At 39.3% G+C, this 18512-nt stretch overlaps 1 protein-coding gene across 1 annotated transcript; it reads right to left on the minus strand.

Moving 5' to 3' along the window:
* Positions 1 to 202: 202 nt before the first annotated feature.
* LOC130021282 (NADH dehydrogenase [ubiquinone] 1 subunit C1, mitochondrial-like) lies at positions 203 to 18025 on the minus strand. The gene is made up of 2 exons (XM_056112019.1): positions 17795 to 18025; positions 203 to 211 (listed from the first exon to the last, which is right to left on the minus strand). Exons 1-2 carry the CDS (start codon positions 18023 to 18025, stop codon positions 203 to 205), a joined length of 240 nt encoding a protein of 79 aa, XP_055967994.1.
* Positions 18026 to 18512: the final 487 nt, after the last annotated feature.

Consider the following 18512-nt stretch of genomic DNA (forward strand, 5'->3'; position numbering starts at 1 on the left):
CTCGGAGAGCCTGGCAAGCTACTGAGAGTATCTCACCCACACAGCAAGCCTGGCAAGCTACCCATGATGTATTCGATATGCCAAACACAGTAACAACAAAGTCTCCAATGGAGACGTTACTGGGCCTGCTCGAGCAAATCGATGAACAATGGGAGGACAGTGTTGGTCATAGTAGGTTTTTTTTAAAGTTGTTATGCTAGCCTCAATCATACTAAAAGGAAAAAAAAGATGGTAATTAATTCTTGAAATTTTATATAAGCCATCAGTTGAAAATATTAAGAAATATATTTGTGGGAACTGAAATTACCATTCATGCTTTCAAGCAAATAAGAAGGAAGCAAAGTAAGTATTTTTGGCATCATTTTCTCAGTAGTTAGCAAATAGTGAAAGGGGCAGAGGGTAGGTAAAATAGAGAAGGGATCAGTATGATAATAATAGCTGAAAGTTATTAACCTGGACAAGAACTTAATGTTAAAAGTAGTATACCTGAAAACCTGTCAGTATCTGTATTGCAAACCACAATGTCCAAAAGGAAAGATATCTAGCCACCAGTAAGGGGTGGCTTAGGGCTGGTGAGGGGGGCTGGTGAGGGGGGACAATGGGAGAAAAACTGGGGACACTGGTGCTGAGAAATGTACACTACTGAAGGCTTGGGTGTTGGAACACTGTATGACTGAGACACAATCATGAACAGCTTTGTAAGGGTCTATCTCACACTGATTCAACGACGTCTGCACTTGTTTGTTCATTGCAGCACTGTTTACAATAGCTAGAATCTGGAAAAAACCTGAATGCCCAAGAACAGATTACTGGTTAAAGAAACTTCGGTACATCCACACAATGGAGTACTATGTAGCTGTTAGAAAAGATGATGTCATGAAATTTATATAAAAGTGGTACTACATGGAAAGTATCATGCTAAGAGAAATGAGTCAGAAAGAGAGGGACAGACATAGAAAGATTGCATTCATCTGGGGAAGATAAAGTAACAAAATAGGAGACTAACACCCAAGAATAGCAGAGATAAGTTCCAGGAGGTTTACTTCATGGTTTGGATGCCAGCCACACACACTAGTGGAAATGGCAACTCAGATAGAGAAGGGAGGACCAAATAAGGGTCTTGGGAGGATCCTCTCAGGATGGGAGATGCGTGCTGAGAGTAAATTTTAGACCGAACATGATTGCCACTCAATGACTCTTTTGCAAACCACAGCACCCAAAAGGAGAGAGAGAGAACAAAAGGGAATGCTCTGCCACAGAGGCAGGGTGGGATGGGGAGGACGGGGGGTGGGAGGGATACTGGGATCAGTGGTGGTAGAGAATGGGCACTGGTGGAGGGATGGGTATTCGATCATTGTATAACTGAAACCCAAGCACAAAAAATTGTAAATCTACAACTGTACCTTCACTAATAAAAAACTGAAAACAATATTTTTTAAATAAAAAGAAATTTGATAGTGAAATATCCATAGATAAAGCAACACAAAACCAGAATGCATCAATTAATTAATGGGAAGATGAAATAATGAAAGGATCATCAATAGAAAAATGAAAATAGTAAAGCGTTTTCCATAATGGTGACTATTCTTAAATACCCTTTATATTTCATCATTGACAATTATAGTGAAATTATAACATAATAGAAATATGATTCTATAGCTATTGCAATTCAAGATAATATGAATTGGTAAAAGATGTTTCAGGATCATAGTAAAATCAAGAAGTAAAATGATAAAGGGGAGATAATGCCTGAACATAGGGTTAAGATGATGGGTGAGACACTTAAACATCAAATACAAAACTCGTTCAAGAACAGAAAATACAGAGCTTGATATGATAGAATTCCTAGCATCAGAGTCTAAACAGACAACAATCTGAAAGATAAAAGGAGTCTACAAATTGACAAATTTAAGACAAATCTCCCAAGCAGATAAGTAAAAAATAACTTATTATGCCAAAATAAGGCAAAAAGAAATGGGGCACCACCAAAACATAAGACCCAATGTGACTCTAAAAATCATGAAAAGATATCTTATTTTATGGGCAGATGTGGTATTTCAGATAGGGCTATTCATAAAGTGTATGAGGTCCCAGATAAATGATATTTTTGGTTTCTGATTTTATAAATAAGCTGATTTAAGTATACGATACTTTAAAAATCTCTTCCTAAAGAAGTAGAATTGAAAAGTAGATAAGAGGAACTTATTTTTAGTCATCTTTCTGACTACAGAGGACCATGGATTATTAGTCATTCTTTATATTTTAGCATCTATACTCATATCCTTACATAAAAGAAACATTTTGCCATCATTGCCTGTTTCATTTCCTCTCCTATATAATCATCAATATCATCCCTAGACCTAAGCTTACTTATCGCACAATTATTATATCAACTAATTTACTTGAAAGAGACACTCAAGTTATGAAACCATTGCAATAATCCATGACTGATGAACGGACATCATAAGAAGTAAGGGAATTCCTTGCTAGAGTACTTACTCCATACTTTCTAAGCTCTGTTGCAACACTACTTATGGGACACTACATCTAAAACATGTTTAATTCCCTTGGAGCTTGCACTAGTTTATTTTTATTTTTGTTCTCTTGAACCCCCAACCCCATATTTACATAACAAATCTTTCTTCCTTATTGTCTCTATTAGTAAAGATTCTGCTAAGAGTTTAAATATTGATTCAAATAAATCTTAAGTGCATCCATTTTCTTAGTTTTCTAAGAAGCAAATTCTTTATTGCTTTGACATGAAATAAAATTTAAATTTATTTCTAAAGTCACATGAGACATTTAGTATAATTTAGAATAGAAGTAGAATAAATGAAATTAACAGGATGATAGACCATTAGATGAGCCACTCTCTGTGTTAGGGGCTGAATTAATACCTGTGCCTTCTCTAGTCAAAGTGAGTGCCTGCAGATACTGAAACACTTTAAGGTGTCACCTTAACTTGTAAGGGTTACCTATAAGATTTTTTCTCAATTCAGAGATGATCTCATAATATCAATTAATTTGAGCTCATAGAAAGAGGCAAATATGCATACTTATGGGTTTTTGATATCTGAAAATGATTATGAAGGCAGTCCTTGTGGAATGGTCCCCATAAAAGAAACTTGGAACAAACACTACGTGTAAAACAGGGTTTGTTTTTTTTTGTGGATCAAAGAAAAAAAATGCATGTGAAATATTTTGCTATATAAAACGTAAATACTACCATTATAGTTCAGAGAGCATTTTCTTTTATATTTTTAATGTATTTTATAGTAGTTTCCAACCACACAAAATATTATTTCTAGTTAAATCAACTATAGAGTTTAAAACTGTTGGGCAAATGTCCAAGCAGACATTTGTCTTTGTACTTTATTCTATTTACAATTCTTTTAAAGAAATAACTTGAGAAATTGGTTCAGGTTATAAACACATCCAGATATAAAACCTACCCATGACTCAGCGTGAGTAAGCCTGAGAACTGGAAATGAGCTGGAAAGCAATGGTCTTTTAGCACTTTAATGTGAATAAACCTTCCTGATTTCCTGAGCCTTAAAATATCTGTGGCTGTCTGTTTTGAAGATGATTTTGTAATATAAAGTAATTCAGGGAAATATCTTTCAGACAAGACAAGAAGTTGCTCCCATTTCATAGTTAGAGAAATATTTCACTTAAATAACACAAACACAATGAAGTTTTGTCACATAAATTTCCAGGGAGTCCATCAGTGAAAGTTTGGATTACCTAAAATGAAACCCAATGCAAACCAATTCAGGGATGAATTTCAGCAAATTTAATATTATGAAACAAAGACAATTTTCAAACTTTCAAACATTGATTTATAAAGAGGGATTTCCTGTTTTTTTAGTTAAGTAGTACCACGGGTGCTAGTAATTATTTTCAGATAAAAAAGAAGGGCAGGGGCTGTGGTATAATAGTAAAGACCACTAAATGAATTATTTATGAATTTCTTACAAAAACACAAACAAACAGTTAAGCAGTAAAATAGCTCTTCATTACTAACTCAAGTTTATTAAGTTAGCGGTGTGAACATAGAGTGAGGTTAAAAACCATTCTTAGTCATATTCCAAGTGATTAATCATGAGGTTATCTTGGTCCAGGACCAATAAAAATGAGAAGGGTAACATAATAATTAATAAAGAATTCTAACTGTATCTAATTGTATTTAGTTATCTAATGTATTAGTCTAGCTTATGAGAAAGTTCAACTAGAAAGTTATTTGTAGGATGACAATGCTTTGTCCTTTCTCCACAAGGAGCTTCGGTTTATCTGGTTACACCCATTACAGTGCTCCTGAGGCACTTCCATTCCATTGTGTTTATCTGTAAACATTCTTCCCTATACTCCCCTCCCCAACCTGTTAATCAGCTTTCCCCCTAATCAGACTCTGTTAATTTATAAGGTTAGATTCCTCAGAAATCTATGATTTTATATGTAAAAGGTAAAGGTAAAGGCCCTCCCATTGATCGTCGATTTGCTCGAGCGGACCCAGTAATGTCTCCATTGGAGACTTTGTTGTTACTGTGTTTGGCATATCAAATACTCTCGGTAGCTTGCGGGGCTCTCCGAGAGGGGCGGAGGAATCGAACTCGGGTCAGCCATGTTGGCCGCTTGTAAGGCGAACGCCCTACCGCTGTGCTATCATATGTATAAGTGAAATATTGCCTTTCTCCTCTCCTTATACCTTATGAATAGTTTACTTTAAAGCAATGCCCTTTTTTGTATGATACAGGAAGACCGTTAACACTATGCTTTGTAACTTAGGATTTGATTGACTCTGAATATTATTCACTCCCGGGCATCTGCTTTCTCGACTTAAGCCTCTGTTGCCCTTAGTTCCTAACACCCCAAAAGCAGGGTCCCGATGAGGGACTGAATGGACCCAGGGCAAGCGGTGAGCTACCCTGGCATAGAAATGGGCCAGGCCAAAATGCCAAGATTCTTAACTATAAGTTAAGAGATTGATCATAGACAAATGCTGTCATGATCCAAAAGTAACAAGGAGACTAGGATCCTGCTAGGGGTGGGAAAGACTATCTGGCCTGAGAACTGTAGTCTGAGATCGAGATGGCCCTAGGAGGGCAATTCTATAAGTTTAAGATATTTCTTACTGTATCCATACAAAATGATTTATATTAAATATGCTTCTAAGCTTGTCAGACAAGGAGAGGAGAGACACACCCATGGGATTCTACTCTAGGGTGGGTCATCCTGCTGAGAGAGGATCTGTCCTAGGAGCGGCTTTCCCTGAGGCTAAGAGTTCTACCCCTATTGATTGTGACCACACCTATGTGTAATTATTACCCCAACCCCTCATGCTTTGGGATTTAACTAGACTGTAAGAGTGGGCTGGGGGATCAGAAGGAAGAGAAGGAGGATGAAGGGGGATGGAGAAGGAGAATGAGGTAGCATGGGGGAGGAAGAAGGAAAGGCAGAAGCAGAGGCAGAGAAGGGAGACTGGTGTGGATGGAGAGAGGATTGGAATAAACTGCTACTAAGACCAGCCAGTCTGGCCCTCGTTGCTTCCTTTACCTGCCCATGGCCATCGACCTCCCCGGGGTGGGGAAATAAGGGTGAGACTACCGAACGCTGGCAGCGGGAGAGATAAAGCCACCGCCGCTGTGTGTCGTGCCCCTTTTTTGAGTTTACACAGTTAATGATACAAATGAAACTAATTTCAAAGAGGTTTACCAGGTAACTCTCCTGTTTATGTGCATATTTCCCCCCATTTCTTTAATTCCTTTTTGTTGTTACTTCTGTTTTTGGGCCATACTCAGCAATACTAAGTAAGGATTACTCCTGGCTCTGTGTTCCAGGAACCATATGCAGTGCCAGAATAGAACCTTTGTATCTAAGGCAAGTGCCTTACCCCCCTGTATTATGTCCCCAGTACCTTATAATCATTTCTTGTATTGGAATGGGATCATTATCTCATATGCTATTTGGAAAAGTTTACAAATTGTTTAGGTTACTGAGAAATTATGAAATTAAAAAATCATACAAGCAAATTAATTGCATAAGTATAGATAATAATAAATTAACTAGCAATTATTTCTTAAAGACCTTTGTAAAAGTGTGCTAGGTGCTTATTTTAATTAGCAGCATAGAAACAGGTACTGCTTACAGGCATCTTGAGGGCCTCAGATAGAGCAGATGCTTTCCTATGACTTTGAGTAATATTCTGTGGTTTGTGTAGAATGCCTGGTTAGAGAGATAGGATCAGCATCAGTTTCTTATTTACGGTGCTGTAATTCTAAAAGCAGCAAATTGGAATTACTGATGTGCCAGCTGATATCATAGCCTACTTCTAAATCGTAATCTTGGCTATAAATTAGAGTTTGATGATCTTTGGATATATGCCCAAGATCCTTCAGACCCACTTGTGCAAGAGGTCAGTGCTGAGTTAACAAGAGCTTTACAATAAATCTTCATTTGAAGAGAGAATTGCAAAGTAAATACTGTGAAAGAGAAATTTAGGACAGGGTAGCATTTTAGAATAAAACTCCAATTGTTGCATCTATATGAATTTATTATTGAGACAGCATAAAAGACTTTTGATTTTATATGCATTTTAACATGTAAATTACATGTTAAAATTATGCAGTATTCAGAAGAAAACAGTAGTGCTTTCCAAGATGAAAAGGTATATGGAGATAGATTTTACTTAAAATTATTAAAATGGACACTTAAATGACTTTTTCATATAATTTACCATATTTTTAATTTAAATTTAATTTGAAGGACCTCCCCAGTACAGCTCAAGTATCCGAGTGATTGCTTCCAGCAACTCCCGGCCAACTGGGCTGGACTGTTCAATGCTCAAGTCAGGTGGTGCTGCTTGGGGTGGCGTTGAGGTCACCTTTCCACTTTTTTTTATATTAAGAGTTCTATCATTTTGATCTAAAGAGCTTCATAAAAGCTCAGGAAAGAACTCACAATATTCTGTATTTTACAAACATGTTTGGGAGGAGGGCCTTTCCAGCAGTGTTCTCAGCAATACTTGGTCCAGTGAGAGGGGCTAGAGGCAAGAGCAGTAGAAGTGGACAAGTGGGAAGATCCTTGATCCCAAATGCTTTTTAATTCCAGAGCTCTCTCCTCTCTTTTTCACTCTCTATCCGTCCCTCTGTCTCTCTCTCTCTGTCTCTCTCTCTCTCTCTCTCTCTCTCTCTCTCTCTCTATCTCTGTCTCTTTCTCTCTCCCCACCCCCACCCCCGCTTCCAGTATTTGTTAAACATTTCCTGGAAAGAATGTTCTTCAAACCTAATAGTACATAGTTTGGAAAATTCTATTTCAGTTAGAAATCAAAGTTGATTGAAATCAAAGTTGATTGATTTAAAGTCAATTACATTTTCTATTAAAGTCAATTACATTTTCTATTAGGTGAATTACTATGAGATTTCTACTTAGTTTTAATAATGTGGCCCAAAGATCCTTCTGGATATTAACTTCTTTGCATGACCTAATCAGAAATCAGTTTAGAAGTCACAGATTCTCAGAGAAATCCATAAATTTCCTGCCAGTCTTAAGTTAGTTGTTGACATGAAGATACACTTGGAAAAACAGTGCTTACAGCATAAATCAGTTTTTGATCATATCCATCCCTCTAGAAACTTTTTTCTGCCTGCTATATTTACCATTTCCTGTCAATATTCATCTTCAAATACCAGCACAGTGATTTTTAAAATAATATTTAGCAATTTATTTTGGCTTTTACAATGAGACAACTGTTTTTTCTGTTTAAAAACAAGTAGAAAAATTTTTTGCCCTTCCTTCCTTCCTTCCTTCCTTCCTTCCTTCCTTCCTTCCTTCCTTCCTTCCTTCCTTCCTCCCTCCCTCCCTCCCTCCCTCCCTTCCTTTTTTCCTTCCTTCTTTCCCTCTTTCTCCTCCCATCCTCCCTCCTCTTTTCTTTTCTTTCCTCTCCTTTTTCCCTTCTTCACACTTTCAGTATTTCTCAGGATTTATACCTGGCTCAGTGCTCAGAGATCACTCCTGGAGCACTCAGGGGGAAATATGTATTGGTGGAGATCAAAGCTGAGTCGGTTCATGCAAGGCGAGGACCTTAACCTACGTACTATTTCACCAGCCCAGAGTTGTAATTATGTATTATATTTCACACGACTTATTTAACAGCATCAAGATTTAGACATATCCTCTTTTCTGTTGTTGGTGATTGTAATCCACAAATTATTTAAATTATTATTTAGTAGAATCCTTTGTCTTTATTTTTAAAGAACATATGTATTTGTTTATTTTTCAAATGATATACAACTGAAGCAATGGTAATTTAGTTGTAATAGTTTTTCAAAACTGTTATTTCTAATTTGGAATTTCAAATGGAATTTTTCTATCTATTTAAGTCCATGCTTTGCATTTATCCTGTACGGTAGCTATTATTATAAAACAGAATGTGAAAGTCGAAGAAGTATAAGAGCCAGAGAAATAGTGCAGTGGGCAGGGTGCTTGCCTTGCCGATGGCAAACTCAGGTTTGATCACCAGCACCCCATGTGGTCCCCTGAGCATCTCCAGGAGTGATTCTTGAACAGAGAGCCAAGAGTAACCCATGAGCTCAGTTCTGCATCACCCTAAACAAAAGCAAACAAAAAATTTTATAGAAAGGGATTGATGAATAAAAATAACCATATATACATAAGTTAAACATTTTATATGTAGTAAAAATCAATCAAGATGATTAATTATGTTTAATTAATTATTAATTATATACTTAAATTATGAGTTTTTGCACTAGTAAATTTATATATTATTAAATATTACATTTAAAATGTTCTAATTTTGTAAATGATAAGATATTTTGAGGATATTTTTATTTTTTAATTATATAATTTTCTTTTTATAAAATACTTTTGTTTTGGTTGTTGGCAACACCCAGTTGTGCTCAGGCTTACTTCTGGCTCTCACTTAAGGGTTACTCCTGGGAGGATTGGGGGACCATATGGGATGCCAGGGACTGAACTTGAGTCAAATTGAACTGGAATCAAATTAATTCTTAAAGTAATATTCTTATCAGTCAAGTGTCTTCCTATATGGTTCCATTAGTAGGAGAGAAGGGGTGAAGTTCTAGGTCCTATGCTGGGAATTTAAAAAAAAATCATGTCTATATTATCCATGTATTTGTTTGTCACAGCATTTTTTAATTATTTTTTTTTCAGACCTTTAAGCATTAATATAGGGAACTGTTCACGGAATCATATCACACAAGGGAGAGTCATTCACTCTTAATATTGTAGAAGTCAACAGTTTGAGAAATATTTTTCTAGAATATAATCCCCCTTTTTAAAATATTGGGGGGGTGGAGATGAATATTCTGAGGGAAAAAGAGAGATTCCAGATACAAGGAGGTCTGGATACTCAAGGTCCTAATGAACTTCAGAGCGATCCTCATCTTTACTCTCTGACCCAGAAACTCTACTGCCATGGCATTCCATTTTTCCTCACATCAAGCAAGGGAAAACAGCATCCTAAGAAGCTCTGTAACATTCTTGATATGACTTCCCATAAAAGCCCCTTGGTAACTAGCTAATACGAAGCATTCACATGAGTTTATATGGGACTTGGCGACTACTGTGTTTTCAGTGTTGCTGCTGCTCCTGAAATAGCTGGAATCTGAAATCATTGTGACTGTGGTTATATTTCTTTGGCCAAAGGACATTATTGTGAAAGTCTCCATCACCACAGGAACAGATGAAAACTCCTGCACTTATTCTGGAAAAAATGTAAATTGTTGACGGCAGCCCAAGTGCTTCATGGGAGGCCTTGTGCTATGACTCAGATGGTGAATTGTTGTTTCCAAACCTGATGATCCATTTCCTCACTGTTGATCGTTGCTTTACGAGTGCTGTACTTTGTGCACTGCTCATTCCCTTTGAAAAGTTTCCACCAGTTACTTTTTATATTTCTGATAGTCTTCACCAAGAAAACATGTTCTCATTATTCTCTACTCTGAATATAAATTGATTATAGGAATCATGCGTGTGTGATATCCTGGGAGAGAGAGAAAGAAAGAGAGAAAGAAAGGATGGAAGGAAGGAAGGAAGGAAGGAAGGAAGGAAGAGGGAAAGAAAAAAGAAGAAAGAAAGAAAGAAAGAAAGAAAGAAAAAAGAAAGAAAGAAAAGAAATAAATACAAATTAACTACTGTTGATTTATCTTCTGGTAATTCCATTTGCCATTTCTTTTTGTTGGAGCTAGTAATACAAAATAAATTTTTAATATGCCTGCTAAGGAGTCGGGTGATGGCGGGGACCCTAGGGACACTAGTGGTAGGATAGTTGTTTCAATATGATTCCTGAAATAATTCTATTAAGAATAACACTTAAATAAGGGTCTTAATTTTTATAAATGAATACATATGTATTAAAATTAAATATTTTAGATGAAAGAAGAAAATTGACAAAAGAGAACAATAACCCAAAGGATATGCTGACTATATCAGCACTTTGGTCCTGTTGACATGTCAATCCTGTGATTTCTGTTCTATGAATTTATGCTTTAACAAACTATAAATCTTTGATCCAATTGCTATTATCCTAAAAGAATACAAGTAAAATTATTTTATATCTGAGTTAATAGAATACAATATGTTAATACCAATGACATACTAAAAAATCAGAAATGGAATGAGGTGAAATTAGGCTGACTTCAGAGAATGGTCTCACCTTGGTTCCTCAACCAACTTAATTATAAGTCTTTCAATTAAAAATCATTTTACAAGAGAGAAAGAAGGATAGTACCTGACATAGTAGTAGGTGGGGACAGGGAGGATTATGGTGAGGGGGTGAGAGGGAAACTGGTGAATTGTTGGTGGGAAATGCACACTGATGTGCTGGAACATTATATGACTAAATAGACAGGTGTTGGAACATTATATGACTAAAAACCAATCATGAACAAATTTGTAACTGTATCTCATTGTGATTCAATTAAAAAAATTTTTTTAGGTCACACCGGTGATGCACAAGGGTTACTCCTAGCTCATTCAAGCAGTAATTACTCCTGTTGGTGGTTGGGAAACCATATGGGATTCTGCATGCAAGGAAAACGTCCTACACACTGTGCTATTGCTCCAGCCCCTTAAAACATTTTTTTTTAAAAAATCATTTAGCCTTTTCAGGCCTTACCCATTTCCAAAACGGGATTTGATGACCATTAAATTATCACAAAAGCAATTGTACAGAAATTCCACTAACTCACTTGATCACTTGATCACTTGACATCCCGTTACTCATCGATTTGCTCAAGCGAGTGCCAGTAATGTCTCCATTCATCCCTGTCACATGCCAGTGTAGACCAATGACGTCTGCTCACTCCGGAACACAAAGAGCCTCAAACTGATCGTTCAGGGTCTTGAGGAAGAAGTCTGATCATCTCGTAGGTGGAGGGCCACGTGATCTTTTAACATCTCGAGGAATCCAGCCAGGAATAGCTCTAGTCCAGCGGTCATCTCCAAATTGTATTTTGTGTTCAGCCCATCTGATTTTCAATGCCTTGGCAAATGAGACAGCGTCCTTGATTCTTGATCATCAATGGAGGTCGGGACTCCGGATTTTTTCTCTCACTGAGCATAGCTCTTTCGTTTCCTCTTTGAGAGACATGGATAGCATTATCATCCTGTTTTCATAGGGCCCAGGGCTCTGAGGCATATATTAATGCAGGAAGAACAGTGGAATTGAATTGATGTGCCTGGAGCTGGAGGTTGTTCGTCCTCTTATAGCTATTATTTCTTCGACGCTCTTGAAGGTGATCCAAGCCACTCTCTTACTCCTGCGCAACTCAGGTGCCAGGTCATGCATCATGTTGAGTTCTCGACCTAGGTACACATAACTATTGCATTTGGAGATGTTTGTTCCATTGATAGCGAATGGAACATCAGGAATGAGCCCATTTCTCATAAAAATTTTCTTCATGAGATTCAGCCGTAATCCAACATTTCCACACTCATGGTCGAAGTCAGTCAGCATTTGTGCTGCTTGGCTAATGTTTGGTGTTATTAGAATGATGTCATCAGTGAAGCGGAGGTGGTGTAGTTGCCAACCTACTATCTTCACTCCCATTCCTTCCCATTCTAGTCGTCACATGACTTTCTCGAGGGTGGCACTGAAGAGTTTCAGTGAAATGGTATCACGCTGCCGAATCCCTCTCTTGACATGGATTATCACTTCCTTGTAGAATGATGAGATCCTGGTAGTGAATCCGTAATACAGCTCACAGAGGATCCTGATGTATTGAGTTTGAATGCACTGTTTGGCTAGGGCTTCATTGACAGCTTCAATCTAAACAGAAAGCCTTCTTTAAATCAATGAACTTCAGACAGAGCGGCATCTTGAACTCCTGAGAACCTCAGTGAGCTTGGTTATCATGTGGATATGGTCATTTGTGCTGAATCCTTTTCAGAACCTGGCTTGCTAGCATTGTTGTTCTTATCTAGTGCTCTGCTAATCCTATACAGGATAATTCAAATGAACAGATTGTGGACGACAGACAACAGGCAGATCAGGACGATAGTTGCCAATGTCGTGGATGTCTCCCTTGTACAGTCCTGCTGGTTTTCCATTAGGACGGAAATTTGCATTTAGACAGGTAGCATGTGAAGAGCTGAGCCAGTATATTGATGAGAACTGATGGAAGGTTCTTCAGGTGTTCAGGTCTGACCTTGTTTGGGCCAGGTGCTGTTCGCTGCTTTACTGATGAAATGGTGTGTTGGATTTTGGAAGGGAGAACATTGGGAACGACATATTCATCCTGTGGAATTTGGTATGTGGGCAGGTGGATGTGGCTATCAAAGAGATCCGAATAGAAGCCATGGGTAATCTCCATTGCCCTTCTCAAAGATGTGATCAATTCATCAGGATATCAGAGGGCAGTCATCTTTGTCTTGTAGTTGGCGAAGGGCAGGTGGGCATTGTGAATGCTTTTCCCAGCTTCTACCACATCTGTCAGCACTGCTGCTCTTCTCTCTTTGAGGTCTTTATCGCTTGTCTGCACTGCTTTTTGAGCTCAGATGTTTACTTGTAGTTGTCTGAGGCTTGTGCCAAGACACATTGACAAATTTGCTCAAGAGTTTTCAAAGACAGGTGTCTTTTTGTGGCTATCTCTCTCTCAGCATTCTTCACACAATCATGGGGTTCTGAACCAGCCGATCCTAATTCTCGTCAATGCTGTGAACTAAGGCATCTTCCCATGTTGCCTCAATAGTGCCAAAGAGCTCCCAGTTGGTGGTCATTCTGGGAGTACTCTTCTTAAACTTTGCAGCCCTTTCGTCCCACTGTGTCAAGTAGAATTTTGCACAAAGGAGACAGTGGTCCGATCTTGATTGGAATTTTGGGACAACAGTGACATAGGTCATGCAAAGCCATCAATTGAATATGATGTGGTCAATTTCGTTGTGGAACCATCCACAGGGAGACTCCTATGTCCAACATTTACATTTGGCCTTCTGGAACTGTGAGTTACCATGGACGGTCTTGGTGGACACGATGAACTCAGATAGTCTCTCAACCTGTTCGTTCCATTCTAGGCCATGGATCCCGATGTGTTCTTTGGCTGATCTTCTTGGTCCTATCTTGGCATTAAAATCACCAACAATGATCTTGTAGAAGGTGTGGTCTTCTTTATAGAACTTCTCCAGCTCATGTAGAACTTCTCAATTTCTTCTTCATCATAATTGGGTATTGGTGCATAGATAACGAAGATAGAAACTCCCAGCAGTGAGCTACATCTATTCAAGTGTAATCAACGATTTGGATTGTTAGGCATTCAAATGAATCAATGCTCATGGCCAAGTCTGTGTTGACAAGGACACTGACACCACTGAGGTCTCTTTTGTCGCAGGTTCCGAGGAACAGCTCTTCTTCAGTGTCGAAAACGGTGTGATGTGATTGATGCCTTCTTGTCTCGGTCAGACCAATGATGTCATACTTGATCTGCCACGCTTGCACCATCAAGTCCTCAATGGATGCATCTGATGCCAGCGCACATGCATTAAAAATACAGACAGTAATTTTTGTCCTTCTTCATTTGGGCAGCCTAGATCAGCCTTGAGATTTTATCAGTCTCTCCTTGCTCATCCTTAATGCTGCCGTATTGGTGGCTCTTTCAGGGTCCGAGCAAGGAGACCCATTGTATTTACTGGTTTTGGCATATCGAATATGCCACGAATTGCTTGCTAGGCTCTGTCATGCAGGCAGGATACTCTCGGTAGCTTGCCAGGCTTTCCAAGAATGATAGAGGCTTTTAGGGCAGCCTCTAATCACACTTGCAGGTGTTCCCATGGTTCAAACCATATTTGAACCCCATCAAAAATGGTGCAGTAATCTTGGAAGATGGGTATTAAGTGTCTTATGATATGTCGGTCTGGAATGCAGTGTGGTGGCGGCTGGGTAGTGGAGGTAGTGGAATTCTGCCAATGAGGTTATTTATCTGGTACTGGTAGGGTGGGTCTTCTGGGTGTAATCTCTGGGTCCCCGGAGATTGGTGGGAGCAGGCAGGGTGTGTTGGGTTGTGTTTCTGGATTTAATCCCTGGGTTGCCAGAGACTGGTGGGAGCAGGCAGAGATCTCTGTTCCTGGTTCCATTGAGCCTGGAGTCCAAGGTCACTGAGTTCCGCTAACCTGGTTCTGTGAGGCTTCACTCATGTGTGAGTCTCTGTCTGAGTGTTTGGAAAGTGGCCTGGAGCATTTAGTGGCTGGGTAGTGGAGATAGTGGAGGTAGTGGAAGTCTACCAGTGAGATAGTGGAGGTCTCCCCTAACTCAAACTTCCAATTTTGAAAGTATGGTAAAATACTACACATGCTGAAGGGTGTGTGATTGCGGGCTCTCCAGGGCAGCTATGTCTCACCGCCTGCATTCGGTGCTCTAGAGCTGCTGTGTGTGCACTGGATCAGGACAGCTATTGGGCAAGGGCAGGTGAAGGAAAGAACGAGAGCCAGGCTGGTTGATCTCAATAGCTGTTTATTCCAATATCATCCCCGTTCACTCCTATTCCTCTCTCTCCTTCTCTCCCAGTCCCCAATCCGGACCCCCCAGCCTATTCTTACAGCCTCTTTAGTCCTCAAAGCATGAGGGGTTGGGCTTACACATAGGTGTGGTCACAATCAATAGTTAAAGTTCTTTCCCTCAGGGGATAAGATGACATCTTATCAGTTTCTAGGACAGATTCTCTTTTCCTGAACAACCCATCCAAGGGCAGAATACCATTGGTGTGTTTCTCCTCTCCTTGTTCAACAAGCACATAAGCATTCGTAGTATTAATCATCTTGTATGGACACAGTAAGAGATGCATAAAGCTTATAGAGTTGCTCTCCTGGGATCATCTCGATCTCAGACTACAGTGCTCAGGCCAGATTAGTTTCTCCTATCCCTAGCAGGGTCCTAGTCTCGTCGTTACTTTTGCATCATGACAGCATTTGTCCATGATCAAACTCTTAACTTACATTAAGAATCGTAGTGTTTTGGCGTGGCCCATTTCAATGTCAGGGTAGCTCACAACTTGCCCTGGGTCCCTTCAGTCCCTCGTTGGGACCCTGCTTTTGGGGTGCTAGGAACTGAGGGCAACTGAAGTTTAAGTTGAGAAAGCAGATGCTCAGGAATGAATAATATTCGAACCCAATTAAATCCCAAGTTACAAAAAGATAATATTAATTCTCTTCTTGTGTCTATACAAAAGGACATTGCCTTAAAGTAAACCATTCAAAAGACATAAGGAGAGGAAAAAGGCATTTTCACTTACAAGTTCAGTGTCCTAGAAAGATCTGACCTTACAAATTAATAGAAAGTGATTAGGGGAATAAGCTGATTAACTGGTTGGGGAAGAGAGCATAGAGAAGTGGTTACAGATAAACAAAAAAATGGGAGTGACTCAGGAGCACTTTGATGGGTGTGACCCAATAAACTTAAGCTCCTTGTAGCAAGGGAGAAAGGACAAAGCAATGTCATGCTACATATGTGAAAGGCATTTAGGTTTAGGTAGGAAATTTTAGATTACCTCCTCAGAAACAATATCAGACTGCATATATATTTAGTTACAGATAAATTTTGGCTTCCAGGGAAACAAAGAAAGTGACTTTTTTATTGCAAAAATTCTATCTATTCACAATCACAATCACAACCATCCTGTTATTCGTCGATTGCCTCGAGCAGGCCCCAGTAATGTCTCCTTTGTCCTAGCCCTGAGATTTTTCTTAAAAAGTGCCATATTTAAGGCTCTTTCAGAGTTAGGAGAATGAGACTCTTCATTGTTACTGGTATTTGGCATATTGGCTATGCCACGGGGAGTTTGCCAGACTCTTCCGTGTGGACAGGTTACATTCGGTAGCCTTCCAGTTTGTCCAAAGTAGGAAGGAGATGATAAGATGTCGCGCGGCCGCAGCATGGTGGTGGCTGGTTCTGGAGGTCTTCGGCTGCCGGAGTCCTGGTCGGGGTGGGGAGGAAACTCAACCTGCTCCCCTCCAAGGAGCCCTGGTGAGGACAGTCAGGCACGGGGGCAGGAGACTGTGCTGTTCTCTTCCGGGAGCTGGGTTTTATAGTCTCTGAGTCTTGGCCGTTGATGGGATTACATGGCGCCAGGGGGCCAGTTGGTGGGTGTGACCCCCGCCTACTGGAATTTGGAGGATCTGGGTGGAGGAAGCTCAGCCCCAATCCGAGTAGGCTTGGAGATCTCAGCCCCGGGACCCGCGTGCCTTTGTTCCTCTGCCAGTACCTTCATGTGTGTGGAGAGTGGTCTCAGAATGGTGGTGACTGGTTCTGGAGGTCTATCTATTGCTCAGCAATATTTCCTTTTAGAATGTGGATCTTTAGAATGTGGTCATTATCTTGAAATGCTTCTGGCTTAAATTAAGATACTATCTTTCCTTTTCTTGTAAATAATGACCATATCATTTTCATTAAATAACATAGATCTTTTGGAAAAAAAACACATTTACCATTGAAAGAAGAACATTTCCAACTCCCATCATCATATGCAAAAGGGTAGAATTAGTATTCTATGAAGCAATTATACACATTGTTTGAGTTACTAAATAGAGGGGGAAAAACGGATAAATGATCTGAGGGGATGTTTGGGAGGAAGCAAACAAGAAAAATTCGCATAATATTTATATCGATTTCTATGAACAGAATTTTAGGTTAACTCTACAAGTATAATTTTTAAAGAACTTAAATATATACTTGAATCTAATGCAAAGAATAAGGAAACACACTTTGAAAAAGGAAATTACTGAACTAAAGATTAATGTACTTTACTCTGAAAAGGGAGATGCTAATTATGAAGAACATAAAAATGCTTTAATTAAATTGTCATATACTGTACCACTGTCATCCCATTGTTAATGGATTTACTCAAGCAGGCGCCAGTAACATCTCCATTTATCCCAGCCCTGAGATTTTAGTAGCCTCTCCTTACTTGTCTTTCCCAACAGTTAGAGGCTCTTCCATAGTCAGGGGAATGTTATTGTTATTGTTTTTGGCCACAAGTAGCTTGCCAGGCTCTGTCAGGCAGGTGGGATACTCTCCGTAGCTTGCTGGGCTCTCCAAGAGGTACATATATATGTTTCCCTCTATAATTTGTTGCCTGTTGTCTGAACCTCATCAAATATGGTGTGGTAATTATGGAAATTGAGTAGGGAGTGTCTTATGATGTGTCCAGGAATATGTTCACTCATGCATGAAACTTGGCCTGAGCATGTGGAAAGTGACCTGAAGTGTGGTGGCAGTTGGGTAGTAGAGCTTGGCTGCTGGGGCTGGGTCCCTTGGAGTGGGTGAAACTATTTCCAATCCATTTCTTCTTTTATACGCTGCAGCATCTTCATTATGTTGTGTGATGAGGAGACTCCACAAGACTGCGGTGTTGCCCAAGGTCAGCCCCACTTTGAGCCAGTCGGGTTTGTCATTTGGTGGCTCCCGGATGTAGAACTTTGACTGCGCCAGCAAGGCATGAGGGAGACAGGCGGGGAGCAGCAGCTGGAGAAGGGGGCACAGTAGGCAGGACAGCGCCATCTTGCAGGCCGGCCACTTTCTTCCTTTAATTTCTTTAGTTTTTTTTTTCAATTTATTGAGGTACTAGTATTTACAATACTGTTAACTCTACTTTCCATGTATCCAATACCACACCCATTACCAGAGAACCCATTGCCCTCCACCAATGTCCCACGTTCCCCTCTCCTGTAAGCTCCCATGTAAATTCAGTTCTATGACAAAATCTCCAGATTTATAATTTTGGTCATTTGTTCTTCACTCACTATGCTTCTTTATATCCCACACAAGAAAGAGATTTTTGTAAAATTTATTGTAGGAGTGTTGATGAAAAGTAAAGCTCCTGAAATTCCACTAAGTTGTAAAGTTGATAAAAATAAAAAAAATAAAAGTGAACCAGGGAGAATTGAGAAATATGTTTAGGGAAAAATCTAAATAGACCTATAATAGTATGAAAATGTATTTTATCAAAAAAATGGAATATAGACTTTATGTTAGAAAATATATTATA

The sequence above is a fragment of the Sorex fumeus genome, unplaced genomic scaffold (assembly GCF_029834395.1).
Source record: "Sorex fumeus unplaced genomic scaffold, SorFum_2.1 ptg000015l, whole genome shotgun sequence".
NCBI classification, from domain to species: domain Eukaryota; kingdom Metazoa; phylum Chordata; class Mammalia; order Eulipotyphla; family Soricidae; genus Sorex; species Sorex fumeus.

Coding starts and splice junctions, on each gene's coding strand:
- LOC130021282 (XM_056112019.1), bottom strand. CDS start 18,025: ATGGCGCTGTCCTGCCTACTGTGCCCCCTTCTCCAGCTGCTGCTCCCC.